The sequence below is a fragment of the Mesocricetus auratus genome, unplaced genomic scaffold (assembly GCF_017639785.1).
Source record: "Mesocricetus auratus isolate SY011 unplaced genomic scaffold, BCM_Maur_2.0 Super-Scaffold_100009, whole genome shotgun sequence".
NCBI lineage: Eukaryota > Metazoa > Chordata > Mammalia > Rodentia > Cricetidae > Mesocricetus > Mesocricetus auratus.
Window position 1 is genome coordinate 61993262 of NW_024429193.1, and position 27935 is coordinate 62021196.

The 27935-nt window shown below is 51.0% G+C and overlaps 1 protein-coding gene across 8 annotated transcripts; it reads right to left on the reverse strand.

Moving 5' to 3' along the window:
* Positions 1-835: 835 nt before the first annotated feature.
* Rorc (RAR related orphan receptor C) lies at positions 836-27602 on the reverse strand. Of its 8 annotated transcripts, none has more exons than XM_013126449.3 (11): positions 27475-27602; positions 25464-25493; positions 11863-11948; positions 11517-11658; positions 9917-10435; positions 9578-9699; positions 8107-8239; positions 7826-7951; positions 7563-7673; positions 6351-6460; positions 836-1544 (listed from the first exon to the last, which is right to left on the reverse strand). In XM_013126449.3, exons 1-11 carry the CDS (start codon positions 27512-27514, stop codon positions 1383-1385), a joined length of 1581 nt encoding a protein of 526 aa, XP_012981903.1. In that variant the 5' UTR covers positions 27515-27602; the 3' UTR covers positions 836-1382. The 8 variants fall into 8 exon arrangements, with proteins under 8 accessions (XP_012981903.1, XP_005087746.1, XP_021079550.1 ...); XM_005087689.4 differs by having other exon boundaries at positions 7826-7933; positions 27475-27601; XM_021223891.2 differs by lacking the exon at positions 7826-7951.
* Between the last annotated feature and the right edge of the window lie 333 nt (positions 27603-27935).

The window sequence follows — 27935 nt, forward strand, 5'->3', positions numbered from 1 at the left end:
ACACTCACACACACTCACTCACACACACTCACACACACACTCACACTCACACACACTCACACACACTCACACACACACACTCACACACACACTCACACACACTCACACACACACACTCACACACACACACTTCCAGCCTTTAAAATCATTTTATAAAGAATGTACAAGTAAGGGTTTGTGTGTACCTAGGTAAACCCTTTTCTCTGAGAGGAAAAGAGAGAAGTCCTGAGCAAGATTATGGAGGAGAAACAGGTCCCTGCCCTGTTACTCGTCACTCTCACGCTGGAGTGAGTGGCACACAGGCATGGAACAGGGCATGGTGTTGCCCTCCTTCCTCACAGAGAGAGCAGGTAGAGGCTGAGGTCACAGGTCCCCTCCCTGGTGCTGGCCCTTGGATTTCTGGCTGATCAGCGTCCCGCCCTCTGCGTCTCTTAGGGGTAGTTCTCAGTATAGAAAACAGCTGGAGTTGGGATGGTATGTTCTGGCACCCTGCATGTATTGGAACTCTTTGCTAAGACCCTAAGGTTTCTCTGAGCTGTGACCTCAAGGAAGAGACCATGTCACTGGGGAAGTGTCTACAGGAGTGTGTCACTGCAGGCAGAGCTGCTCTGTGGTCCATCCCTGTGTGGGGATGTGTGTCTCTGATTAGACAATGCCAAAGCTGGCTTTTAAAGTGCACACAAGAGGTTCACATTCTAATTCTTCCAGTGATGCTCTCGGCTCCCACCATTCCCTCTCCCCACACCCAAACCCTATAAAATCGTTATCCTGGCCCTCATTTCCTTCCCATCCTTATTCTATACATATCCAGGTATTTTAGGTCCCAGAAAAAGGGTCAGATGGCCAACAACTTCTTTACTGAACTAAGAAGGAGGAAGGCAGAAAATCTCAAGGTTCTGGATTCTTGCTATGTACAGGTCCTTCTGGCTGCCTGCTACCACCAGTCTTGAGCGAGATCCGTCTCCCCCAGCCAGAGCCCACGGGGAAACACAATGAGGTATTCAAAGGACTGCTGTTAGCTTTTGAGCCTAGGATTGAGTTCTCTTCATCCCAGTACCTGGATTTATCCCCCGTTGGTTAGTTTGTTTGATTTCAGTTTGACTTGGTCACCCTACAAGCCTTTATGTCCCATCTACCCCACACCTTCCAGAAGCCAGGGTGGAATTTATGGAAAATCAAACATAAGGAGCCTTTTCTTCATCGCCTGCTACTGTTGTTCTGCCAGGCAAGCCTGGGGGCAGAAAAACCAGTGTTAGCATTTGCTCACTCCTAGGGAGACCTTCCTCCAGAGAGCACAGGAAAGGGGAGGCTGAGGGAATGGAGTCCAGGGAGACAGCTGGCAACTGGGCTGAAGGAAACAGAAAGTTGTCTTTTCCTCTAGGTCACTTGGTGAGCCCCTCGGGGGACTCGACATCCGTGCTGAACAGTTCCTTATACAGTGGAGGGAAGGCGGCTTGGACCACGATGGGGTGGAGATGCTGGAAGATCTGCAGCTTTTCCACATGTTGGCTGCACAGGCTCCGGAGCTTCCCTTTGGGTGGCAGCTGGGGATGATTAGGAGGGAATGGGGGTCAGTACTTCAGTGCTTACCAGAGAAAAAATATCTCCTGCTGATGTTGAGCTAGGGTAGCCCTCCGTGCTGCCTTCCCCACACTTACCCCGCCCCCCTGGAGCAGTCCATTGCATTGGTTAGATGTATGTGTGTCTGCAGACCTAAGGTAAGTGAGGGCTGCTGGGAGACAGGTGAACCTTTTCTGGGTTCAGTTTTGAAAGTCACTTCTAGCCCGGCCTTGGTGGCGCACGCCTTTAATCCTAGTACTCGGGAGGCAGAGGCAGGCGGATCTCTGTGAGTTTGAAGCCAGCCTGGTCTACAGAGTGAGTTCCAGGACTCCAAAGCAATACAGAGAAACCCTGTCTTGAAAAACAAAACAAAACAAAACAAAACAAAAAAGAAAGAAAAAGAAAGTCACACTCAGCACTGTGCCTGGCTTAGCGAGAGCATGCTTGAATGATGGCATGCACGGCTCTGCCTACACTTGAACTGACTTTACTCCCAAGACTCTTTGCCTTGGTTCATGGTTCATATTGTTTTCTCGTCTGGGGTACCTTTCTAACTATCTTTTTTTGTTTGTTTTTGTTTTGTTTTTCGAGACAGGTTTTCTCTGGGTAGCTTTGGAACCTGTCCTGGAACTCGCTCTGTAGACCAGGCTGGCCTCAAACTCACAGAGATCCACTTGTCTCTGCCTCCTGAGTGCTGGGACTAAAGGCTTGCACCAACGCCCTGCCTTTCTAACTATCATTTGCTTTGCTGATCCTTACCTCCTCTGAGGACACCGCCTCCCTCAGCACCCCCCCCCCCCCCCATCCCTTTCTGGGTTAAAGCCCTTCCAACAGGCTTCCTTCTATGTAGTAGTACTTGCCACACTGTAGAAAAGGATCCAGTCTGCCTTCCTGCTCCATGTTTACTTAGATAAGGTCCATCTGTCTTCTTCTTACTAGGTATCTTCCTTGTTCCCATTATAAAGCTGACATAACTTACGCTTAACAACTGCTTGTTTGAACTAAACAGAGTTTCTAAGCTGGTACCCAGCACAGAAAATATAAATCAGTCTAGAGTCAGCCTTCAGCCAAAGGAAGGTACAGAAGTCCATGGGACAGAGGCAGGGAGAAAGATTCAGACACTGTCATTCCTGTGCAACTTCCAGCACAAGGAAGTGAGACTTAAAAACACCTCTTTCTTGCCATCTTCCCTTCTTAGCTTAACTCCCTAGAAAAGTACCAGTCAGAGAAACGCAGGCAGCATGTTGGGGTGACTCCCCCTGTATCTCTTGAGTTTATTATCTTTTTTTGTGTGTTTTAGTACTTTGAGTTTGCCTGGGTTACTACGATAATTTCTTTTACTCATTCAAAAGATATTCGTTGAGAAACTCAATAAATCTAGATGCGGCACTGTCATGAGCTCTGATTTAACATCAGGGAATAAAAACTGTACTTTTATTAAATGTACACAGTAGCCAGGGAGTCCTAAATACAGCTATATGCTGCCTAACAAGGTTTTGGGGAATTACAAACCCCTAACTAGAGTGGTTCTAAACTACAGTGTTTGTTTGTGAGTATACCCTGTGGCACTCCACAAGGTGTCTGTGTTCTTAGGACACACACCGGTTAGCACGCAGCATACAGCTCTGCGTAGCAGTAAAGCAGGGTGAGGGATGGATCCCTTCTGTTGGGTAGTTGTTCAGGGGAATGAAGGCATGAAGAAAACATTTAGAAACAGGGGAGGGAACCCTACAGGAGGCAATAGCAGTACACAGGCCTGAGATAGATGGAACCAGACACGGCATGTTGAAGGGCTAGCAAGAAACTGTGTGGAGCCAAAAGACTGGTGCAAGCCAGGTCGGAAGAAGGCAGGGTGGCCATGCACAGACTCCAGAGCTGAACTTTCGCCAACTACAGGAGGGCGGGGAATGAAAGAGGCAGGCGATGGTCTTGCCTCCTTAAAAGGGCTAGCGTGGATCCTGAGTGGGTGCGGTGGGGCTCTGACCTAGCAGACAAAGATGGAGTGGGACGTTGAGTTAGGAGTTTAATAGTCTAGTTGTGGCCAGTAGCTGGGGGTTCATCATGGAAGGTGTGATACATTTTGAAAGTGGATCCTTCTGGGCATGGTGGTACATGCCTGTGATCTTAGCACTTGGGAGGTAGATGCAGGAGGATCAAGAGTTCAAGGCCAGCCTTGGCTACATGAGACCAAGCCTCAAAAAATAAAATAAAACATACCAAAGCGAATCCAACCACATTTGCATTCCAATAGCTTCCCCAGGACCAGTCTCTCCCTCTATAGAACTGTTTTGTTGTAGATTGAGACTGGGGTAACTTCTGTATCTCAGGACCAGCAAGATGGTGTGTCTCAAGGGTTTAAGAGGATGACTACAAAGCTGGGCCCTTTATGAAGTGAATTCCCTAATGACAGCTCTGATTTCAGCATTGCTCTGGTCTTTGGGGGCTCCCCATTGCCTAGAAGCAAAACCTTCACGCTTCCTATGGCACTGAGAGTCTTCGCTGCTGTGGTTCCTCTAACAGTTTTCATGCCTGCCTCCTGCTACTCTCCCGCTTCACCAGGCTACCCAGCCTCTGGCCTCACACTTATCAGAATGTACCATGATGGTTGGGGACACAGCTCAGTCAATGAAGTGCAGGCCTTCAAGCACGAGGACCTGAGTTCAGTTTCCAGAACCCACATGAAGGAAACCAGGTGAAGGCTGGGTGTGGTGGTGCACTCCTTTAATCCCAGCACTGGGGAGGGAGGCAGAGACTGGCTGCTCTCTGAGTTTGAGGCCAGCCTGGTCTACAAAGCAAGTTCCAGGGCAGCCAAGACAAAAACAACAAACAAACAACGGGAGGCAGAGGCAGGCGGATCTCTGTGAGTTCCAGACCAGCCTGTTCTACAGAGCGAGTTCCAGGACAGCCTTCAAAGCCATGGAGAAAACCTGTCTTGAAAAACCCCCCAAAAAACTAAAAACCAAAAACAAACAAAAAAGAAAAGAAAAGCAAAAGAAAGAAGAAGAAAAATCAAAAGCTGGGCAAGGTAGTACATGCATATAATCTCAACATTTGAGAGGTAGAGACAGGCACACCTCTGGGGCCATCAGCAGTCCTCGGTTAATCACAGATCAGGCCAGTGAGATACTCTGCCTCAAAATTAATAGATAAATAAGTCAATGAATGACTGAATGAATGAAAAATATAAAAAGGTGGCACCACCCAGGAATGATACCTGAAGTCACCAGGTCTCTACAGGGATACATACACATCCTCTTTTGCATGTGCACCTGAGTGCACACAATCACATAAACACACGTACACATATGTAGAAATGTGTGCCATGAACACTATTTGGCCTCCGCAGAGTTCTATTCATCTCCTTCCCTAAGCCTGGATCATTGCTCTGCCCTCATGAATGCTTGTTGAAACCTCTATCTTTCATGGCCTCATCCTCTTGCTTCAAAGCTTTTTTTTTTTTAATGAAACATTTATGATGGGGAATATCCTTCTGGATGCTGTGAATATGTTTCTCTTGTTGGGTGATGAGTAAATGCTGGTTGACCATTAGCCAGGCAGGAAGTATAGGCAAGGCTAGCAGACACGAAGTCTGGGAAGAGGAACACAGAGAGTGAGTGACCAGAGAGATGCCATGTAGCTGCTCAGAAAGCAAGAGGTCTGGGCATGACTGGGTAAGCCCAAGAGCGTGTGGAAATACATAGACTAATAGATATGGGTTAATAATTAAGAGAAAGATAGCCAATAAAAGCCTGAGCCATCAGCCAAACAGTTTATAGTTAATATAAGCCTCTGTGTGTTTCCTTGGGTCTAAATGGCTGTGGGGCCTGGCGGGACAGAAATCTCCCTCTACACACATTTACCTTCAAATTGTGGGGAAATTTTACATTCTTACTTGTGTGTGTGTGTGTGTGTGTGTGAGTCACAGGTCAATTTGCAGGAGTTAAATAGAGTTTTGCTTTCATTATGCGGGTCTCAGGGATCAAACTCGGGCCATGGTGCTAGGTTTTGTGGCAAATGTCTTTACTCACTGAGCCATCTCACCAGGCCCTTAAATTATTTGAACCCCTGTCCACACCATTATAATTTTTCCAAAAGTTCCCCCCATTTCTAGAGGGGTGGTCTCATGTAGCCCAGGCTGGCCACATGACCTTGAGATCCTGTTTCTCTTGGTCCCTTTTTCCTCCTGAGTGCTGGTATCAAAACCACCAATGCTGTGATTTTAAGAGCTTTTATAATATTAAATTAGGGGGTCCCCGGAATATTGTCAAAAGAGCACTGGGATTAAGATTCATGTTATCAAGTAATACATGTCATGGAAGTCGCTTTATTGTTACAGGAAGATTTTAACACCTGTCCAATCATAACTGGGTTGCCTTAAGGATAAGAGATCTATCATTGAAAGCATTTTGTTAATCTCACTATTAAAAAATCACATGTTCTACTCCATATTAGAGTTATATAAGAAGGTTTGCAAGTCTCTTTATACCATATGGAAATATCTTAGTGAGGACAAGAATTGCATCTCTGTATCTTTCCACAGTGCTTTGTATAAGCAGGTGCTGGGTAAGTGCTGGCTATATTAAACTGAATTGTTCCCTGGAGGTCTCTTACAACTCCAGGCTAACTTTCCATCTCTTGGTAAATGGAAACAGCTGTTCCTGCCTCCCCACTGCTGTTGCAAACACTCTGACATAACACAGCACTTCAGCATTCCCTCCTTGGCTCCTGAAGACCCTGGCCCTGATGGCACAGATGGGTCTGGTCTCTTCTGTCTTACAGACTGCTCCTACCTTGGCTAGGAGGCCTTGGCGATGAGTCTTGCAGAGATGATGATGGAAGGCCAGCTCCAAATTGTATTGCAGATGCTCCACTCTTCTTTTCTCTTGGAGCCCAGGCCGGTCTGAAGGAAGGATGGGACCAGAGTGAAATAGAAACAACGCAGATAGTCTTGCCCAGTAAAATGGTGTCATGTATCTTCTTGAAGAGGCCCTCTCAGCTGTGTGTGAGCACGTGTGCGTGTGCGTGTGCGTGTGTGTGTGTGTGTGTGTGTGTGTGTGTGTGTGTGTGTTGGTTTGATAGCCGTAGAGATGTCTAGCTAACTACTAGGGAAACTGTAGTGATGAAAAGGTGGAGACTGTTAGCCTCCCAACTCCAAACTACCTCAGTCCAGGTAACCTGGTCTCTTATGTAGCTCATTCAATGTCAGGTAGTAGATTTCTGTCATGGAGGTAAAATGTTGGAAGAGTGACTCAGGTGAGCTCCTGACGCCATCCAGGTGGGCATCAAGGCCTCTAAAGTAGTCTGTGGCTCTGTCAACTCTAGCTTTGCTTCCCTCAAGTACCCAGAAGTCATCTATAAAGTCAGCTTGCTTCCAGCTTGAGGCCATGTTATTAGGGTTGGAAGACTTGTGCTGCTAATTAACAAACCCAGAGCAGCAGGCTCACTGCCCTAGGCCCTCTGGGTAGTTAGTGTTCAGCTGACTTGACTCTAGTCCAGTGGAGTGGACACCCAGAGTCCTACTGCCCCTGCAGGCACTCTGTCTCAAAATGAGCCCACCACACCAAGCAGTCATTCTCAGTCTTAGTGGCTCAATCTGGAGGTGGCCGTTAAAATCTTGGGTGCAGTTCGGATGAGTTACATCAGAATCTGGAAGTGGGACCCAGGCACACAATCAGTTCTTAAAACTCCCCAGGTGACGCCAGGCTGCAAAGGAGTCGCTGCCACACACTGACCAGCAGGTTAACATCTACTGGGGAAGTGGCTTGTTTTCCTCCCAACCTCCCTTCTCCGTGCTCCCACTGCCTGTTATATGCTGTTCTTGTTCTGTCTTAAGGTTCCTCTGGATGCTTTAATCTATTTTATTTTCCAGAAGCATTGGGCAGGACTCATTTTGCTGTTTCAAGCAATCTCCCAGATTTAGCCACATCCGAAGGCCTAGGATGTCCATGAGCTGCTAGGTCCTAGTCACCAGAGTGCCCTTTCCCAGGCCCAGCCACACTCACTGGCATTGATGAGAACCAGGGCCGTGTAGAGGGCAATTTCATCCTCAGAAAAACGCAAGGCACTGAGGAAGTGAGAAAAGTCGAATATGGAGCTGATGAGCTCGCTGCAGCCTGCCGGAGTGGAGATGAAGAGAGTGAGCATGGTAGCTGGTTGCCAAGGGCACCACCCTTTGGGCGTTTAGAGTAGGGGGACCATCAACCCTATATAGAGGCTTTAGAGAGGACTTGACATCAGGAATTTCTCATTTTCCCCTGCCCCTCACCCAAGGCTCGGAACAGCTCCACGCCACCGTATTTGCCTTCAAAAAAGACTGTGTGGTTGTCAGCGTTGTAGGCCCGGCACATCCTGACAAGCACAACTTCCATTGCTCCTGGATAAGGGGAGAAGGCTGGGTGGGCAGTGTCAAGCAAAGTCAGGCACCGACTCTCCCAGTATCCTGGCTTCTTTAGGCTGCCTCCCTCCACTTGACCCTGGCTCCATCCCCCAGACTTGATCTGCCGCCCATGCTCTCCTCCCAGTCCCCAGCCTGCCCATCCCAGGCACCTGCTTTCAGTAGTATGATCTGATCATTCTGGCAGAGCTCCATGAAGCCGGAGAGTCGCTTGGCAAACTCCACCACATACTGAATGGCCTCAGTGAGGTGGTGGGCACAGCGTTCCCACATTTCCCACATCGACTGTAGGGACAGAGGAGGACACTTGTGATCCTCCCAGGTCCCTGCACCCCGTAAACTGCAGGGAGTTGGTTCTCCATTTCCTCATTTCAACACTCAACCCTGTTAGCACAAAGGTACCCAGGGCCAATTCCTGTCAGTGGGTTCCGCTTACTGATACCTCTCTCCCCCAGCCCAGTACAAGGAAACCTGGAGAGGTATATAAGGGACGAGAACTGCTAATTTCTTAACTCCAAGCTACCATCTTTCGGATAACCTGGTCTTTCATGATGCCCATTCAATACTGGGTATTAGGATTCTGCTACAGGCAAGGAAAGGTTGCCAGAGAACTCCCCAGACGCCTAGAGGGTAACTCCAGAGAGGGGGTGATGGCTTTCCTGAAACACGGTGTAGAAAGCGAAACTTCTTGGTGCTATGATGGAGAAAGGGAAACCAAGCAAGCTAGTTTCACTTGCTAACAATGTACACATTGTTACTTGCTGCTCCCCCTGAAGGAGGTCTCAGCAGCTGACAGATGCAGATGCCAAGTGCCTGCTGAGTTCAAAGTAGCTGGTACTGTCCCAGTGTGACAGAAGGGACAGCATATATTGTAGAGCCCTCAGATTTGAACTTCACTGGTTCGATCACCTTGTGATTCTTAGCACATCTACCTTAGTGTAAATGCTATTCTTAGAGGCCAGTTGTTGGAAGGGCTGAGGGTGATCTCACAGGTATGTCTAACCTTTGACATGGTGATATGACGTGAGAATCAAGTTTTTAAAAATTTCATGTTTTAAAGCCAGGTGTGGCATACATATACCGTTAGTTGTAGTACTCACGAGAAGCAGGCTGGAGTTCAAGACCAGCCTGTTCTACAAAGTGAGTTCCAGGACATCTAGGGACACTCAGAAAAACCATGACTTGGGAAAAAAACAAAACAAAATAAAACAAAATGAAACAAAAACAAAACCCAAACAAACAAGCAAAATAACCTCATGATTGTGCATTGGGCCACATTTATCACTATCTTTAGACACATGTAGCTCACAGGCTGCATGTTGGACATACTTCATCAGAGTTTCTCTTACAATGACTGATAAGAAAGGGTATTCAATAAATGCTCCTCAGAATACCCATAAGTGTCAGTTAAGGATGGAGCATGAAAGCAGCGTGGCAAGGTCCAGACGGAAGAGGAGGCAGGTTGCTAGCTGGGTACATTTTTAATAAGCAGGAGTTAGGGAAACACTCTCATCCAGCTGCTAGGGAATACACAGACGCACTTGGCCAGCCTGTCTGTGACACCCTTCTGCCCTCATCTCTGGGCCCTCTGGTGGTGGGGGCTGATGTCCTCCCTGCCCTCACCTTCCTCTGGTAGCTGGTCACCTCCTCCCTGGAGAAGAGGTTGGTGCGCTGCCGTAGCAGGTCCTCCAGTCGCAGCTGGCATGTCTCTCGGTAGGACTTGCAGACGTTCTGTACCAGGTACTCTGGGGCCAGAAGAGGAAGGCATGGTTAGACGTCAACCGGTTCCCGACCTGACTCTCATACAGAGGCTCTCCTGGCTCTACCTTGATCTGCCTCCTCCCTTGACTCTTTGTCCGGAAACCCCTAATTTCCTAGGATTCACATTCAGTTCCAAGGGGTGCTGGGGGAAGCTCTTCCTCGAGTTTTCACCACCCACCCCTCCCCTTCCCAGATGCTCACCTATGTCTGTCAGAGAGGCGTATGGTGCCTCTGGGGCACTGCAGAAACTGGGACTGCAGTGACTGTCGGGACCCTGCTCTGGTTCCCCGAGCTCAGGATGCCTGGATCCCTCAAAATGAAGTTCGCGTCTTCCAGAAGTAAGCTGTCTGTCTGTGCTATAGACGCTGTCTCTGCCTTCGGCTTTGCCTCGATCTGGGCTGTATTCAAGATGGCAGGAGGCTCCCTGGACCTCTGCTTTGGTCAAGTTGTTGGAATATGGTGGCCCAGAGCCTGAGGCTCTCAGGAGGCCAGGGGGACAAGCAGAGGCCTCAGGCAGGTCAGGTGAGGCGCCCAGTGGTAGCTGTCCATCTGGGAGCCCCAAAGTGTATGTAAGGGCGTCTGCTCCATGGCTTCCTGCTGGAGGAGTCTTGGCCACTTGCTGTTGCTGTTGCTGCTGCTGCTGCTGCTGCTGCAATTGTTTTTGCACTTCTGCATGCAGACTGTCCCTCTGCTTCTTGGACATTCGGCCAAACTTAACAGCTGGAGAAGGGTCAGGAATCAGGAGAACATAGCACAGGGCAGGACCAATAGGCACACAGTCTGACCCGCACTCAGATTTCTCCCGCTCTGCCTGTCAACTTTCTTTTTGGGACTTTAGGCTTCAAGCTCCTCCTGCACCCGGTCTGTCCCTTTAGGATCTGTTCCACCAGCCCTGCCAGCTCCCTAGCAAAATCTTTTTAATTCTAAACTACATGCGAATAGTGACAGAAACCAAGCAATGAGCTGGTCTCTGGAGATTCTGGTCTCAGACTGGGGCTGATGTGGGGGTCGAATAGGGGGCCTCAGGTTGTATTGGGGTCAGCGTGCCTGTCTGGGAGGGCTGGAGGAAGAAGAGAAGGGCTGCGAACATAGGTCTCCCTGTGGTCAGGCCTGTAGGCTCCCTGGTGACCTAGATACTCACCACAGCCCAACCCAGGCCCCGCGGCTTCTTCTGAACATCCTCTTCTGCTCTCTTTCCTGCCTTTACACTCCCCCAACCCCTCCCAGGTGTGGGGGCACAGCCCTCGGCCCCGCCTGCCCCTTTGCACCCCTGCATGTTTCCTTTCGCTTTGTTATTTTGAGCACTGAAAAGTGCTGACAGGTCCCTCCTGGCTCCTCCTCACTCACGACCCCCCTCCCAGGGCTCCTTCTGTGGTGAGGATGGTGGGTGAGGAGGGTGGAAAAGACCCTAGGAGCACCACACTCCATTCCCCACCTTCTGGGTCGTTCTCAGGCTAACTGACGCTGTTCCCAGCCACAATCTTGTGTCTGAGGATAGTTTCATAGGATGGAGCTAAATAGGGCAGGACAGGGCAGGAAGCAACGGACGTGGGGACTGGATGGGAAGTAGGCCAGGAGAAGGCAGAGAAGAAGGAACAGGGAGCCAGTAAAGGTTTTCTGGAGCAGAGCCTGGCACTGAAGAGCCTTGAGGACCCTCAAAACGATGGGACAAAAGACTATGGGTGAAGAATGGCGAGAGGGCCCTGGCAGGGTGTTTTTTTTGCAGGCCGACTCTGTCTGGCAGAGCCAGGATGCCTCTGGAGAGTGCAGGGACTCTTGGGCCCTGCCCCCACATCCTCACCATCTCGGGACATGCCCAGAGCCAGGCACTTCTGCAGGCGGCAATGTTGGCATCGGTTACGGCTGGTGCGGTCGATGGGGCAGTTCTGCTGACGGGTGCAGGAGTAGGCCACATTACACTGCTGGCTGCGGCGGAAGAAGCCCTGGGAAATGGAGACTGCTTATCCCACCCAGGCCAAGATGGTCCTGAGAACCTCTAACTCACATGCATTGCTCTCAGGACTGCCCACATCTGGAAAAGCACCAAAGTCTCCCGACCCCCACTGGCTAATGGTGATTGAGCCTGCGGCCACTTTCCCACACCAAGAGAAGGTCCTCCTCCTTCCTCATGCTCATGGGCAACTCACCTTGCACCCCTCGCAGGTGATAACTCCGTAGTGGATCCCAGATGACTTATCCCCGCAGATCTTGCAAGGGATTACTTCAATTTGTGCTGGAAGAGACAGACAGAGAAATCAGCCCAGGATGCTTTTCTGGACTTCGCTACCATGAGCCTGGGGTGCAGGTGCAGGTGCCTGGCGCTTCCTCCGTCCCTCCCCGGAGCTCCAGCATGCTCTCTTAGAGAAGGGGAAGTGAAGTGAGAAGCTCTTCTCAGCAAAGGGTCTGAGGAGGCTGCGCTTTTGGTCACAAAGCAGCTGGGAGCTGTAGCAGCTTTTATGGAGGCAGAAAGCAGCTGCAAAGAGGCCACCTGCTTATCCCTTCAAGTCGAACATCTCCAGCGCTCCCCGCCCCCATCCTGGAGAGAGAGAGAGAGAGAGGCGGGGGGGGGGGGAGGGCCAGAGGAGTCCTTACTGCTTCATAACACCTGCTTCCTGCCCAAGGGGCTTCCTTTGTGCCCCCTCCCGCTGCTCAAGTTTGGCTCCTATGAACAGAGTATGGGGCATGGCAGGAAGGCGAGGTACACTGAGCCACTGGGCACTAGACAGAGCTGTCAGTCACTCTTGGAAGAAAGGGAAGGCCACACTGAGGGAGACCAAAACAGCGGGGTACAGAGAGTCTAGGAAGAAACATGGATGGAGCCTGGCTGAAGAAGGGTTCAACCCCTTGCTGACGGCCCAAGGGCCCAAATAGGGTTTCCAGGCTCTTAGCGCCTGAACCAACACAAACCAGTGCTCCGTGTATAAGCACCTTAGAGGATGTACAAAGGTGTCTGTGGCCATCCGTGTGAGCACAGACAACACCTGTAAAAACTGGCTGAGATTAAAACCACTTCATCCACCCGTTCCCTTCACAGATGAAGAACTAGTTAGCTCAGGCTCACACAGCTAGTTTGCTTGAGTGCCAGGTTTCCAACCCCACCCTCCTGGACAGTTATTCATTTTGTGTTATGTGCATGGCTTCTTGACATGTTTGAAGGCATACTTGTGTGTGCCTGTGTGTGCACTCATGAAAAGTATATGTGGCTTGTTGGGCATGATGGTACATCCTTTGATCCCAGAACTAGGGAGGCAGAGGCAGGTAGACCACTGTAAGTTCAAGGCCAGCTTGATCTACACATCAAGATCCAGGCTAGCCAGGGCTACATAGTGAGATCTCTCTCTCTCTCTCTCTCTCTCTCTCTCTCTCTCTCTCTCTCTCTCTCTCTCTCTCTCTCTCTCTCTCTCTCTCTTTTCCGAGACAGGGTTTCTCTGTGTGGCTTTGGAGCCTGTCCTGGAACTTGCTCTGTAGATCAGGCTGGGTTTGAACTCACAGAGATCCACCTGCTTTTGCCTCCAAGTTCTGGGATTAAAAGGCATGCACCACCTAGGCCCAGCTAATAGTGAGATCTTGTCTCAAGAAAAAAAGAAAGAGAAAAAGGAAAGAAAGTATATGTGGCCTGTGGATGGATCGTAAATTGTACCAGGGCACGTGTGAGTATTTGTTAGGTAGATCTTGCCTGTTGACCACGGAAACCCAAGTTTTTTTTGCCAGTAGTGTGCATCTTTAATTCTGTCACTCAGGAGGCAGAGCAGATGAATCTTTGAGTTCAAGGCCAGCCAGGGCTACAGTAGAAACTGTCTTGAAAAGCCAAAAACAAACAACTGAAAACCAAAAACCAAACCAAAACAAAAAAACCAAGTTTTCACTCCCATTGAACTCAGAGTGTGGCCTGATCTGCCTGATCGCCCTCTGCGGTGGCTGCCGCTCCAAGCCTGGTTTCCTTTACTCTGTCTTATCACTGTCAGTGCCTACAGCTTTTGCAGCATTTCAAGGGACATCAAGAGTCCCTCTTCCAGTCCTTGCTTGAGAGGGAGCTAGATAAGCTGGGTGTGGTAGCATGTACCTTTAGTCCCAGCACTGGGCAGGCAGAGGCAGGTGGATCTCTGTGAGGTTGAGGCCAGCCTGGTCTACAGAGCCAGTTCCAGGACAGCCAATGTTGTTGCTGTCTTTTTGTTTGTTTTTTTTTCAAGACTGTATTGCTTTGGAAGCTGTCCTGGAACTTGCTCTGTAGACCAGGCTGGTCTCAAACTCACAGAGATTCATCTGCCTCTACCTCCCGAGTGCTGAGATTAGACAGTCAATGTTGTTGCACAGAAAAAAAAAGCCTATTTCGGACCCCCCCCCCAAAAAAAAGGTCTAAAGTTACTTCTCATCTGTGACATGACTCCCACTGTAGGGACAGAGGAAGTGCCTCACGGAGAGCAAGCTCACTTCCAGCCTGGGCCTGTTGCCTGGTTACACGTGTGCCTGGGAGCTGAGTGGGGCTGTACATCCCTGTAATCCCAGCATTTAAGAAGTGGACGACGGAGAATCAGGAGTTCTAGATTATTCTTGGATACACACTGAGTTCTAGGCTAGCCTGAAATATGCAAGACATGTTTCAAAAAACAAAACCACACATAGGCCTGCTGATTGGAGGGAGAGAGGTAGACTGGGATGTGCCCACCACTTCCCAAAATATTCCATCATCCTTTTTTAAGATTTTTCTTTTGTGGGGGGTTTCGAGACAGGGTTTCTCTGTGGTTTTGGATGCTGTCTTTGAGCTAGCTCCCGTAGACCAGGCTTGTCTCGAACTCACAGAGATCCACCTGCCTCTGCCTCCGGAGTGCTGGGATCAATGCCCAGCATATTCCATCATCGTTAAACCACGATCTTCTCAAGCCAGCCTAGAGCTGAGTCAGATTAAGTAGCTGTCTCTTAAAGGGACCCAGCACATGAGTGTCTGAAACCCTTGCACTAAGACTCAGGTCTTTGACCCACCCCCAGTCGGACGTGCCACCCCACAACGGCACCATAAGCTGCCCTACCAGACTGCAAGTGCACCTTTCAGATTGTTTCCTGTAAGTTACAGGTTGATTTTAACGCTTGGGGGGAAGAGAGAACAGGAGGGGACCTGGGTGCCTGGAAGAGGGGCGGAAAGTGTGGGGGCACACACACTTCCAGTCACTCACAGCACTCTCAACTCAGTTCCTTCGGGTAGCCAACGAGGGCAAAAGTAACACTGTCTGTCGGGTAGGTCGTACAGTTCTGGGGGGGCGCTGTGGAGGAGCAGAACATTACAAGGGCTGGTTACTGCTGTCTGAGACAAAGCAAACTGATGGGCACGGCAGGCTGGCTGAAGCACCTTGGCCCACGGGCTTTGCTCCTGCCCAATACCTTCTCATCTATGTACTGTGGTATATCTCTCTTCAGTGGCCCTAAGACCAGAGAGGGGGGAAACCAACATAGGTCACCCAGAAAAGCAAGTGGTAGGGAGATTAGGCCAAGCCACAGTGGGAACTCAGGCCCTGGCCCAGCAGGCAACCACAGGCCTCCCTACCTCTTCCCTTCTCCAAGAGCCACATCCGTGTGCGTGTGTACACTGACCGCATGGATGACCCCAGTCCTACCTCCCTGTCCCGTACCTGACCCACTGCTGGTCCTAGTCCAGGGACCTTAGCACAGTGTGACTAAGACCCTGCCTGTCTTAAGAGATTAGTCAGTCAAAGACTGGGAGATTTGGGGACTGTGGGAGCCCCGGATTCCAGCTACTAGCCCAGCCCCTCCTCTGTGTTCCCTATCATCAGTCCAAGGCAGTGGTCCACAATGAGACCGCACGTAGAATCAGAGCTCTCTGTGCTCGCCCCTCTAGCCAGATGAGCTAGAAAGACTAAGAGGTTGGGGATTGGGGGGGAAACCGTCAGTTACAGCAATGGAGAGACAACAGAAACAGAGGGAAACTCCTGCTGTGTCCTGGTCCTGTTCCCGACATGATCCGGCTTCTGGTCTTTCTCTAGTCCACAGACCCCTTCCTCCACTCTCTTGAGTACCATCCACCCTAAACACTTAAATATCAAAGAAAGCACATGCATGCCTGAGAGAGAGAGAGAGAGAGAGAGAGAGAGAGAACTGGGGGGAAGAAAGGAGGGGGGAGGGCTGGTAGGGAGTGGTGAGAGGAGCTTAGAAACACCTTTGACAGCCAACCTTGAAGTCTTCCTTACAGGGTGAGCCAGTGACTGAACAGCAGGCCATGGGAACCCAGTTTGGGGAGTGGGAGCTGAGTAATCACAGGATTACTCAAACTGTTGCTTGGGAGCCTAGTCTGCCAGGAACTTACCATCTCAGGGCCTAACGGTGCCAGGAACTGGAGCCAATCAAAGGTCAGGAGCCTCTAGGCCAGCTCCTGCCCCATGACTGCTACAGCACCAAACACTACACAATTTCTTAGGATGTTTGTATCTTACTTGCTGCTCTCTCATCGCACCTTCCTCCTGAAGGTTATCAAAAAGAAAACCTTCAAGTTGGCACACCTCAGCTCTCTGAAAGCTGGGGCAGGAGGGTTGACATGAGTTTCAGGCAAGCCTGGGGTATAGTTTAGACTCTGTTTAAAAAAGGACAGCAAAACGCTCTGATGTTCTGATTTCCGGTCTCACAAAATGGAAATGCGGAAATGCCTGGTCCAGGCTGGTGATGGTTGGGTAACCTGGAGTTCATCTTGAAATCTAGGAGCTGGGGCTGCAGATGGAGCTCAGTAGTGGAGGGTTGGCCTAGTATTCACATTGTTACAATGTTCTTAGTGCAGAGGCCCAGCACTACAAAACAAAACAAAAGCAGGTCTGTGTTTAAGCAGCCCAAGGCGGGGCTCAGGAGAGTCTGTATTTTAATGAGCTAGGATGATGCCTCTTTGCCTTGAGATTACACTTCGAATAGCAAGATTTTAGTCCATCTGGCTGCTTTTATGCCAGGCTGCTCCTCCAAAGGGGTCAAGGTCGGTTTGATGAACTTCCCAAGCCCTTTCCTTATGTAGACCAGCTCACCGAGTTTATCTCTGTATTTCCCCCACTAATGTAATGTGAAAACCATTAATTATGATGCCTCCCTGGGAAGCAAAAGTGACTCTCCTTTGGATTGGTTCAGCCCTTGAAACTCCCAGGGAGCATTCCCCAGGGAGGACTCCCCAGGGAGTACTTTAGAACCTCCTACAAGGAGAAATAAGGTAGAGGCAAGCCCCTCTGCCTCTTGCCTCCTCTAATGGCACCCTGCTCACAGCTGCAAGATTCATTGATAGTGCTTTCTGACTTTATCCAGAGCTGGGCCCTGGGTCCTGACCAGGTGCCTAGCCACAGAGAGGAAGTGGTAGGAACAGAGAGGGGCTGTAACCTAGGGGTTCTCACTCCAGGAGCCCCAGTTGCAGGGAAGGGATGGTTCAGGCAGAGGCATGCTAGGGTTCTCTCTTCCGTTCCTCTCTTCCTGCTTTCCAACTGGAATAATAATTTAAGATGTAAGCACTACTGGAATTCTTAGTGTATGCCAGGCTTTACACTGTGTGTGTGTGTGTGTGTGTGTGTGTGTGTGTGTGTGTGTGTGTGTGGTGTGTTGCTGGGGACAGTACCCAAGGTCTCATGCATGTAAAAACAAGCACCTTATGAACGGATCCATTTCCCCAGCCTCGGTTTCTTAAAAAGTTATTTTTATTACATTGCTTACTGACTGTGCATGTACATACGTCACATGCAACAATGAATGTGTAGAGGTCAGAGGACAGCTTATAGGGGTTGGTGCTCTCTTTCTACCACGTGGGGCCTGGGGATTGAACTCAGTTTATCAAACTTGGCAGCAAGTGCTCCTCGCTCCCTCCTAAGCAGAGTCTCACTGTGTACCCAGGCTGGCCTGGAATGCAAGATCCTTCTGTTTCTGCCTCCTGAGTGCCGGGATTACAGATGTGAACTGTCATACTCAGCTTTCTTTAAAAAAAAATCACCCGTGGACCATTATACTGCATAGTGCATGCTATCTGTACATGTGGGCACACATGCCACAACTTACATGTAGGGTTAGAGGGCAGCTCTGTGAAGTCAATTCTCTCCTTTCACCTTCACATCAGCTCTGGGGATTGAACTTCAACTGCCAAAACTGCACAGCAAGGTCCTGTAGCTGCTGAATCACGTTGTTCTTGGGGAATTCTTTACATATATATATATATATATATATTTTTTTTTTTGGTTTTTTCAAGACAGGGTTTCTCTGTGGCTTTGGAGGCTGTCCTGGAACTCGCTCGGTAGACCAGGCTTGGTCTCAAACTCACAGAGATCCCCTGCCTCTGCCTCCCGAGTGCTGGGATTAAAGGCGTGCGCCACCACCGCCCGGCCTTTACATATGTTTTTAATGATCACAACAATTCTGTAGAGTAGGGTCTACTAATATTGTCCCCATTTTATAGTTCAAAAAACTGAGGCCTAGAGAGTGACTAGACCGAGCTTATACAGCCAGAAAAAGGCAATCAAGGAGTTTACATCCGGGTCTTAGTAACTGGAGACAGAGTCCTCCTGTCATTAAGCTGTATCCTCTTGGAGGATGAGATGCCTAAGTACACCAAAGAAGAGTTGGGTGGAGCAAGGTCATTGGCTGCAAGTTAGACAACTGTGAATGAATGTGATGATGGGTTAGGTGAGGAACAAGCCAGGACTGATGCCAAGTACAAAGACAGAGAGGTAGATAGACACAGGATAGATATACAGATGATAGACATAGATAGAGGATGGATGGGTGGATGGATAGATAGATAGATGGATGACAGGTAGAGGATGGATGGATGGATGGATGGATGGGTGGGTGGGTGGATGGATAGATAGATGGATGACAGGTAGAGGATGGATGGATGGATGGATGAGTGGATAGATAGATAGATGGATGACAGGTAGAGGATGGATGGATGGATGGATGGGTGGATGGATAGATAGATAGATGGATGATAGGTAGAGGATGGATGGATGGATGGATGGGTGGATGGATAGATAGATAGATGGATGATAGGTAGAGGATGGATGGATGGATGGATGGGTGGATGGATAGATAGATAGATGGATGATAGGTAGAGGATGGATGGATGGATGGATGGGTGGATGAATGGATAGATAGATGGATGACAGGTAGAGGATGGATGGATGGATGGATGGGTGGATGGATAGATAGATAGATGGATGATAGGTAGAGGATGGATGGATGGATGGATGGGTGGATGGATGGATAGATAGATGGATGACAGGTAGAGGATGGATGGATGGATGGATGGGTGGATGGATGGATAGATAGATGGATGATAGGTAGAGGATGGATGGATGGATGGGTGGATGGGTAGATAGATGGATGGATGACAGGTAGAGGATGGATGGATGGGTGGATGGATGGATGGATGGACAGACAGAGACCATTCCCTGGGTCCAGTTTTCCCCAGTGGTCCTGGCTGGCTCCTGCACCCTTTATCTGCTTCTCTAGAGCCAAAATCAGAATGCTTGTGCACTCCAGCAGAGCTCCCGGCCCATCACCCCTCTCTGGAAGTCCACAGCTCCTTAGAGTATGGACTAGGCTAGGCCTTTCTTTGCAGAAATGAGTGAACAGCTGAATGAGAAAGAGGAATGCATCTCTTGGCTTAGGCCCCTTCTCTCTCCGCTGAGACCACAGCTCCGGCCAGCGGTCCCCTGTTTACCGCAGGCTGTCATCAGCCTCCCTCCTGCCTTAGCTCTCAGTTCCTCTAGTTTCTGCTGGAAACCAAGGTGGTGGGTGCCACCGCGGGGCCAGGAACCACTGATCTACCTGGTGGACATGCCCCCAGCCCAGGCAAGCCCTCATGAGAATTTTCTACTGACATATCCGATCCCAGAACTGAAAAAAACTAGTGACGCTAAAACTCAGGTGGGCGAGGGAGAGAAGGGTTTTGCAAAGCCATGGGAGCCAGCCAGCCACTCGAAACCCCCTCTTGCTGCCCCCGCCACCCCCGCAGTCTGGGACAGGAGAAAGGAGGGGAAATAAAAGAACTCAAAGAAAACAAGCAGTGGATGGGGGAGGGGATGAATCACCAGGAGGAAACTCTGAGGAGTGGGAACCACGCTCAGCAGCTTCCCCTGTCTCCAGGGCAGCGGCTGTTCTGGGAGGTGAGCAGACCCACAAACACCTGGCTGTGGCCCTGAACACTCCTTGTTATTACCATGCTGCTCCCAAATAGAGATTTCCACCCTGAGTCTTGGAGTCTCAGGGAAGAGGCCATGTTGTCGCACAAATTAGACCTCAGGAAATATTCATGGGGACAGGAGCGAGACCCCAAGCTGTCTTCCTTAGAGAGCACTCAGTTCGGGGAAAGTCCCTGTCCCCGTTGCTTTGAGTCAGCAGCACAGAGCAAGGGAGGGGTGAGTGAGCCCCTGGTAGGCCCCGAAGTTATCAATACACATTTTCATTGTGACGGGACGGATGGAAGCACTTCCATCCTAGTCCTCCGCCCCCCCCCCCCCAGGCAGGGGGTCTCAGCTAGGAATGAGAAGGGAGGAAATGAGAAGTGTGCAGGAGGGTTGCAAGGAAGGAGCAAGCCCCGGGCGGACTGGCGGATGGAGCAAGGCTCATGGTGCACTCCTATAATCCCAGCACTTGGGAGGCAGAGGCAGGCAGGTGCGACGTTCAAGGTCATCCGCAGCTGTATGGGGAGTTCAAGGCCAGCCTGAGCTATATGAGTTCTGGTCACAAACAAGCAAACAAACGAACACAAAAAAACCAAATAGGTCTATGAGATGGCTCAGTGGATAAAAGATCTAGCCACCAAACTCTGATGACACGAGTTTGATCCCCAGAACTCAAGGGGAAGGGGTCAACTGCCAAAAGTCCTGCCACATGCACTCTATGGCACCTATACACACACACACACACACACACACACACACACACACACACTGGGGACTTTGAGCTCTTTATGGTCCATTGTTCTGCATTATCATGGCTCGATTCAAGGAAGATGACAGATGTGTGACCTCCCACTTTTAGATCCCCTGACTACTCCTCATCCACACTGACCAGCTCCTAACAGTAAGATGACTGGCAGTGGCTCTGCTTGGCTCTGAGACACTGTCCAGTTCCTTTACTGCCTCCCTTGTGTTTCTACCTTATAACCTGTGGCCAGTGGTCTCTGGGCATCTTACTCTATGGTAAACCTGATGCTCCTCCTTCTGGATATTAGACCCCTCCTTGACCCTTAATCCATCACTTATTTCCTGGGTTCATTTTATTCCTTCTTTCTCTGGCTTTGCTCTTTGGTGTGTCATGGTTCTAAGCCCTGTCTTCTACTCTGATTCTCCCAAGTTGGTGGTAACTGGCACTCAACAGGGTCAGAAAGCTTGTGTGTGTGTGTGTGTGTGTGTGTGTGTGTGTGTGTGTGTGTGTGTGTGTGTGTGTGTGTGTAATGCAGAGCTGCCCAAGTATCTCCCCCAGCCACGGTTGGAGAATTCTGCCCCCTGCTTGGGCATGAAGTACACAGAAAGGTGACATCCCAGGGTGATCTTGCAACTTGGTGCTGCCTCTGTGAGGTCCAGTCTGCAGCTTTTGCTGCTGAGGGGAAGAAGCCAGAAAAGAACCTGTAGCTCCTACTCCCATCATCAGGATTTTGGCTCTTCTTCTAGTCCTCCTGCCCCACCAAGTCTCCAGTCCCTGAACTGTAGTCCCATCCCATGCAGGCAAGCAGTGACACCAACCTGACCTGCTTTCCTTGTGTATTATGGGGGGGGGGGTAAATTCTTTTTCATTCTTGGGGGTGTCTCATTTGGAGACAAGAGGTCTCTCTCTTTGGTCCTGGGCTGTTAGAACTGGGAAACTTTTGGAGCTGGTGAGATGGCTTAGTGGTTAAGAGCATTGACTGCTCTTCCAGAGGACCTGGGTTCAAGTCCCAGGACCCACGTGGCAGCTCACAACTGCCTGTCACTCTAGTTCCAGGGAATCTGGCACTCTCATACAGACATATATGCAGGGAAAACACACATGCACATAAAATAATCTTTCTAGTGGGTGGTGGTGGCGCAAGCCTTTAATTCCAGAATTTAGGAGGCAAAGGCAGGTGGATCTCTGTAAGTTCTAGACCAGCCTGCTCTACAAGAGCTAGTTCTAGGATAACCTCCAGCCACAGAGAAACCCTGTCTTGAACCCCCCCCCTAAAAAAAAAGAACTGGGAGACTTTCTATGTTCGATTTCGACTTTGCTGTGAAAATCACCTCTTTTGTTTTGTGACCAGAGCCCAGAGCCCAGTGGCTTGCCTCAGGTGACCTGCTGCTGGATCTGCTCACTAGACTTTTAGTCCATGGGTCTTTCCAGGACCCAGAATGGCCTTCTTTCTGTGGCTTGTGGAAGGACCCCAGGCTGGAGCTGGGGCAGCCTCAGGCCTCAGGTTACAGGCCTGGGAGTCATAGACTTCCCTTTTCCTCATTTACCCTGGACTCTGAGAGGTCCTCTGGCTTCCCTTACATGAACATGGAGGGTGGTCTCATTTGTCCTCATTGCTCAGCTGGGAAACAAATGGGCCTCAGACATCTGCCCAGCACCTGTCAGCCCATGGTTCCAAACAGGGAAGGGAGTGAGGCCAAGGGCTCTCTGCTCCCATCTCTACTTGCCTCAGATGGGCAAGTGCACATATAAACACATGTGCAAACACACACAGAGCCCTCCCTGGCTGGATTGTACTTAGCCATTAAGTCCCGGTGTGCGTATGTTGGGAGGGTGAGGTCAGGTGGATTGGAGGTTCTGAGGCCTAAATGGTGCTGTCTGCCCCCCACTGCTTGCTGACCTCAGTTTACTGTGACTCCTGCTTCTGGGCACAGCAGCGTCTGTGTTTGGAGGCACAAAGAGAAACTCTTCACGAAGAGCTAGGAAAGTAAGCTGAGTCCTGATGACTACCAACCTGCACCGGCTCCCAGGCCCCAATTGTGAGCTCTTGGTTGATGCTCTCCCCTCCCTTGGTCTTGGTCTCTTTTGTGAATCAAGGGGCATGCTCAGTCTTCCCAGAACTTAGGGCAGGAACTCCTCAACAATCCATTTACCACTGCTGCCAAGGAGGCTGCCTGGGGAGAGAAACTCCCTGGGGACTCTACCCATCTCCCAGCAGATCTTGATCTTGACTGAGACACACCCTGCCAAGGAGGCACTGTTTCCAAGATACCCCTCCTATTCAGTAGGCTTCCCCCACGACCAGGTGGCCCCATTCACTTACTTCTCATGACTGAGCCTGGGCTTGCCGGTCTTGGCTCCCCGTTCTCAGTAGGGTAGCCCAGGACAGCACACAGCTGGCAGTGGAAGTGGGGTGAAGCTCTCTCAGCAGTGCCTCAGCCCGCAGATCTGCACAAAGCTCTCCCCTGCCGTTTCTGGGCAGGGGGGTTTAAGCTGTGCACCACACAGGTGGCCAAGTGACAGCCCCCCAAGCCCCCAGAGGTGCACTGGGTATGATGACAGGCACCCCACGTGGCCAATCTGGGTCTGGGGCAGGGTGTGAGGGGCGGGGCAGCCAATCACAGGGGGCGTTGGAAAATTCCAAAACCACAGCCACAGCCCGCGGTAAAAGCTGTTTCCACTCGCCAGGGCATTTCTAGCTGGGGAGCTTCGTGGAGCTCAAGGGCAGAGGCCAGACTCGAAGTCCCCTCTTCCTGAGTACCCCAGGCCCTCCTCATCAGGTGACACCAGGGGTAGGGATGTCCCAGAGGTAAGTCACAGGATATCTGTCTTGGGTGGTGTCCAGTGGCACTGCAACCCTGTGGACTGTCAACAGCCATACCCAGTGTGGCATAATCAGGAGACTGCTGACCCTCACCACACCCACACTCTCCTCCTCCACACATGATGCTATCCTGGGCTGAGGAAATGACAGTGGCAGTATCATTAGGCAAAAACCCAAGCCTCCGTAGGATGGGTTGGTCCTTCAGAAAGGCCTTTAGGAACAAGACTGCTAGACTAGAACACGAATAATGAGCAGCACCAACTTCGTCCTCTTAACAATAGTGCTTAACTCAGTGCCAGGAATGACTCAGTTCTGGGTGGATTATGTAACCCTGACAACATGCTTTAAGTGATAGCTACCATTTCAAAGACGAGTAAGGGGAAATATAGAGTGGTTGAGTAACCTGCTCAAGGTCACACAGGTCAAGAAAGGTAGATCGGTCAGGTAAGTGACCTCAGATCCACTTGAGGGACATGGAGGTGTTTTTGGTTTAAGTGTGGTTTGAGTGTGTCTCAGGCTGGCCAGTCTCCTGGCACTTGAGTTTCTCTGTAGGTTTTGTTGGGGTAAGGTTTCTTACTGATGGGTCCCTTCATTTTCCAGTGTGCTGTGTGGGGTACCCCAACCTCAGCCTTGGAGGTCCCTCTTCTGGCCCCTTAGTCAGTAGACTTTGTCTGGGTGTGCCCCCTAATTTTCCTATCATGGACCTCTTTCTTGAGATTATTTCACTTGGGGAGCAGTTTTTATTTTCGCGGCCTGGGGGTGGTGAGTGGATCTCTACACCCGGGCCAACCCCCTTGAGAGGTCTTCAATCTTGCTGGAACCCTTAGCTCTTCAACCAGGAAAGCTCTCTCTGCTGGCTTGGGAGTTGTGCATTGGATTGGTGAGGGTGGCCAGCCTGGATTCTCGTGAGGACATTCATCGTGGGGACTGAAAGGACAGGGCGGGGCTGGAAGCTGGGCTTGGTCTTTCCCAATTCCCACCGCTCCAAAAGTCCCCCTTTCCCTGACAGTGTGGTCCCTGGTCCCCTCCCCCAGCTTGCCTTCATCATTCTGACTTGATTTCCTCCCAGGGCCTGCTCAGCATTTCCGCAGGGCCCTGTGGCTAGTGGTACATGAAGCTGATCAGGGTTGTGCGGAACCACGCAGCCTGACGCCCCAGGAGGATGGAAAGCCCCAAGCTCAGGGAGGAAGGATGCTGGAGCACAAGGCTGCAGATGGCCTTGGTGGTGGGAGGGAGGAATTGGTGGACACAGGGTATGTTATGGAGGTGTAGAGGGTTACCTCCTCTGAGGAAATGATCATCATCAACTTAATGACCTTGCTTGTATAAGTATTTTCCAGAGTGCTCCCAGGCTGCTGGGCAGGACACACATTGGGGAATAGCCCGTCTCTCTATGACTGGATTGGGGGGTGCTGCAGTGGTCCTGGAGAAGACGCTTATTCAAAAGTGTCCTTTGGGGAAGTCCTTCTGGAACTCTAGGCTCTTCCTCACACATGTTAGCCTCAGGATTTCAGGACCCCAAGAAACAGTGTCCTCGTCCATTCTTTCTTACAGACAGCAGGCTTCCTGCTCTCTAGTTCTGCAGAGCCTCGATCCAGACTTGCTCACACCTCAGAATGTGTTAACCACAGAGATGAACACACCAAACCTGGCTCTGCCACCACAAAGCCTTGGGCACACTCCTGGGCCTCCCATTGTGGCTGCGGAGCTCTGAGGCTGGGGTGGCCTTAAACCTCCTCCCTGGCCTGGTCGGGCAGCCTGAGCCTCTGTCCAGCACTCCGCCCTTCTCTTTCCACAGTTCCCCTTCTCTTTCCACTGCTTGTTACTTGACACTCTTCGGGTTTCTTTTTTTGTCCCTCGCTGCCGGCCGGCCTGTAGGTCTTTTCCTTTGGCTCCCGTCTCTTGGGCCTTACACTCTTGGCCTTTCTCTTTCACTTCTGACCAGCCCTGGGCCTTTCTTTACCCATGCCTCCTGAGCTGAACCGATTCACTGTACCCAGTACCACCTTCTTGGCCCAAACCCCTACTCACAGGTATGAGTCTTCTTGGCAGCCAGCAGCTCTAAAGAGAAGAGAAGGAAGGGGTCAGTCAATAGTTGATGACCTGGGGAGTGGACCCCAGACTCCACCAGTTACTGGCTCCCATCCTACCCCATTTTTTCCCTAGCACTGCCTGGCCTCTGAAGAGAAGCTAGGCCCCCTCGGCAGTGCCCACCTCTTTGCCCTTTGGCCACACTGGCTTTCTTCCAGGTCCCGAAAGCGCCCAGCTCCTCTCTGCCTCCAGGACTTCCCCATGCCTCCCACCTGGCTAGGTCTCAGATCTCTGTCTTCCTCTGGAACAGCCGCCCATGCCCTCTCCCCTGCCCTGGGGTTGATTCATTCAGCACCGTGTCCTGTTTCCTGGCACTTGACGTAACAGCCAGCTGCCCTAGGTGTGCCATAGCCCCTTCTAGATTATAAGTCGGTCTTGAGGCAGAGCCACCGTAGGCCTTGTTCAGCTTGCTGTTCTGGGGACACGCAGACCCCTCTTGTATCTAGTACATTTGAAGTACACAAATATTCTGCATCCAGAGTTGCATTCCTGTGGGAATGCAATCTTTTGGTTGCTTATCTGGGCCAGGAAGCCTGAGGGGGTTGCAGAGGTGTGGGGCTGGAAGAGGAGGACAAGGAGAGAACTGTATGCAGACCCTCTCTGGTCACCGCTGTGGGCTTCAGCTGTCTACAAGGCTGTAGAGGAAAGAGCTCTTTTCCTTGCTGCTCTGCTTTGTGGCTGGGTCTGGGTGGAGAACAGACAGGGGGAGGCACAGGGTGGTTCAGAGAGGTTTGTAGAAATGCTCAACTGTGCAAGGGAGCAGCTGCCGAGGGGGTAGCCTTGACTACTTCGTCATTACAGGGTTGTTCATGTATGCAGGCATTACTTGGGAAACACCTAGGGAGGGAACTCTTGACAAAAGAGGCTTTCTTGACAGACCTCCATCCCCGTTCCGATATCCACACACTGCCCAGGGCCAGTCTTTTGTCACAGAAAGCCTATTAGCCCTGCCTGTAATGTCCTTAACCTTTGACTCAGTTCTGTTACTCTTTGCCTTCTGAGGACCAAGACTGACACACAAACTCTGTCCCTCCTTCTCTGTCCCTCTGCCAGGAGATGTACCCTGCAGCCAGGCTTCCTACATTTATTTCATTGCCACGGTGGTCAACAGGGCCTAGTGGTCTGGCTCCCCGGGGTTGGGGAGGGGAAGTTCTGCCCAGAGAGGGTGTGGCTTCATGCCATGCCCACCTCCCTGCTAATCCTGTCTGGCCCTACTCAGTTTCCTCCCTGACGTGGCATCCCTGTCAAGCCTCCAACTTGGCATTTCTGAGCAGTCCTGCACGGGGGCACTCCCCTTGTTGGCCCCAGGGACCTTCCTCTAGGTGGTCCTGGAAGCTGGTAGTTCTGTCACTTCCTCCCCCTAAGGTTCCCAGCTAACAAGCATGGTGGGGGTGTCCTGTTCTGAGGGGCTCCCTCCCCATACCATTGGTGGAGTTAAGGACTATTCACTCCATTCCTGCCTGTGCTCCGCAGGTGCCTCCCGCTCTGCAGAGATAAATCTCCTGGAACGGATTGGAGACTGCTGGGCTGGAGCAGTTGGAAGGATACAGCTCCCCCTCCCTCCGTTGTAGCCTACAGGGTACTCCACTGTGAATGAACGGGAAGGTGGAGAGGGCTGCCCTTCAAGTCACTACTGCCGGGGGTCCTGTGGCAGGGAGGGGCCTGCTCACACCTGCCACATTCCCATCCCTCCTCTGGATCTAGCCTCCCGAACACAGCTCCTCCCTCCTGCCCCCACTCCAGCCTGGCTCTTCCTTCTGGCTAGTCTCCTCCAGCTGTAACGTCAACCCTTCTTCCTGTTTCCCCTACTCGTCCTATCCCACCGTCTCTGCTCTCCTCCGCCAAGCCCTCTCTCCTCCCCAGTTCTCTCCTAGTATCTTCCCAGCCTTCCCCTCCTCTGAGCCTCCCGGCAGCCCCTTCTACCTGCCTGCAGGGCTCTAGAGCCTCTTACCCCGAGATGGTCGGTGGTGTCTCTGTGGGGCCCTGTCCATGGGGTAGCTCCCTTGGTGCCGTCCTTGCTGCCCTGGCTGCCCAGGAGGGCAGGGAGCAGGGCCCAGGGGAGGGAGGAGGGAAGAGGGAGGGAGCACCTGGCCTGTCAGCAGGCAGGGGAAAGGAGTGGCTGGCAGAGTGTCCTGGCGCTAGGAGGGGACTCAGGGAGAGACCAGTGACCAGTGTCTGGAGTCTTGAGGAGAAACAGCTAGGTGAAAGGGAGCTAGCATTTATCGATTATCTACTGTGTGCTGAGTTCTTCGCCACGCTTTATAGGTAAATCGGGATTGTGGTTTTTGGAGACCCACATGATAGCCTCTACAGGCAAGTGCGATTATTCATAATCATGAATCCATTGTTGCTCAGAATAGAGAAGACTTGCCAAGGACTTCACATGGGTAATTTGTGATTGAGTTGAGATTT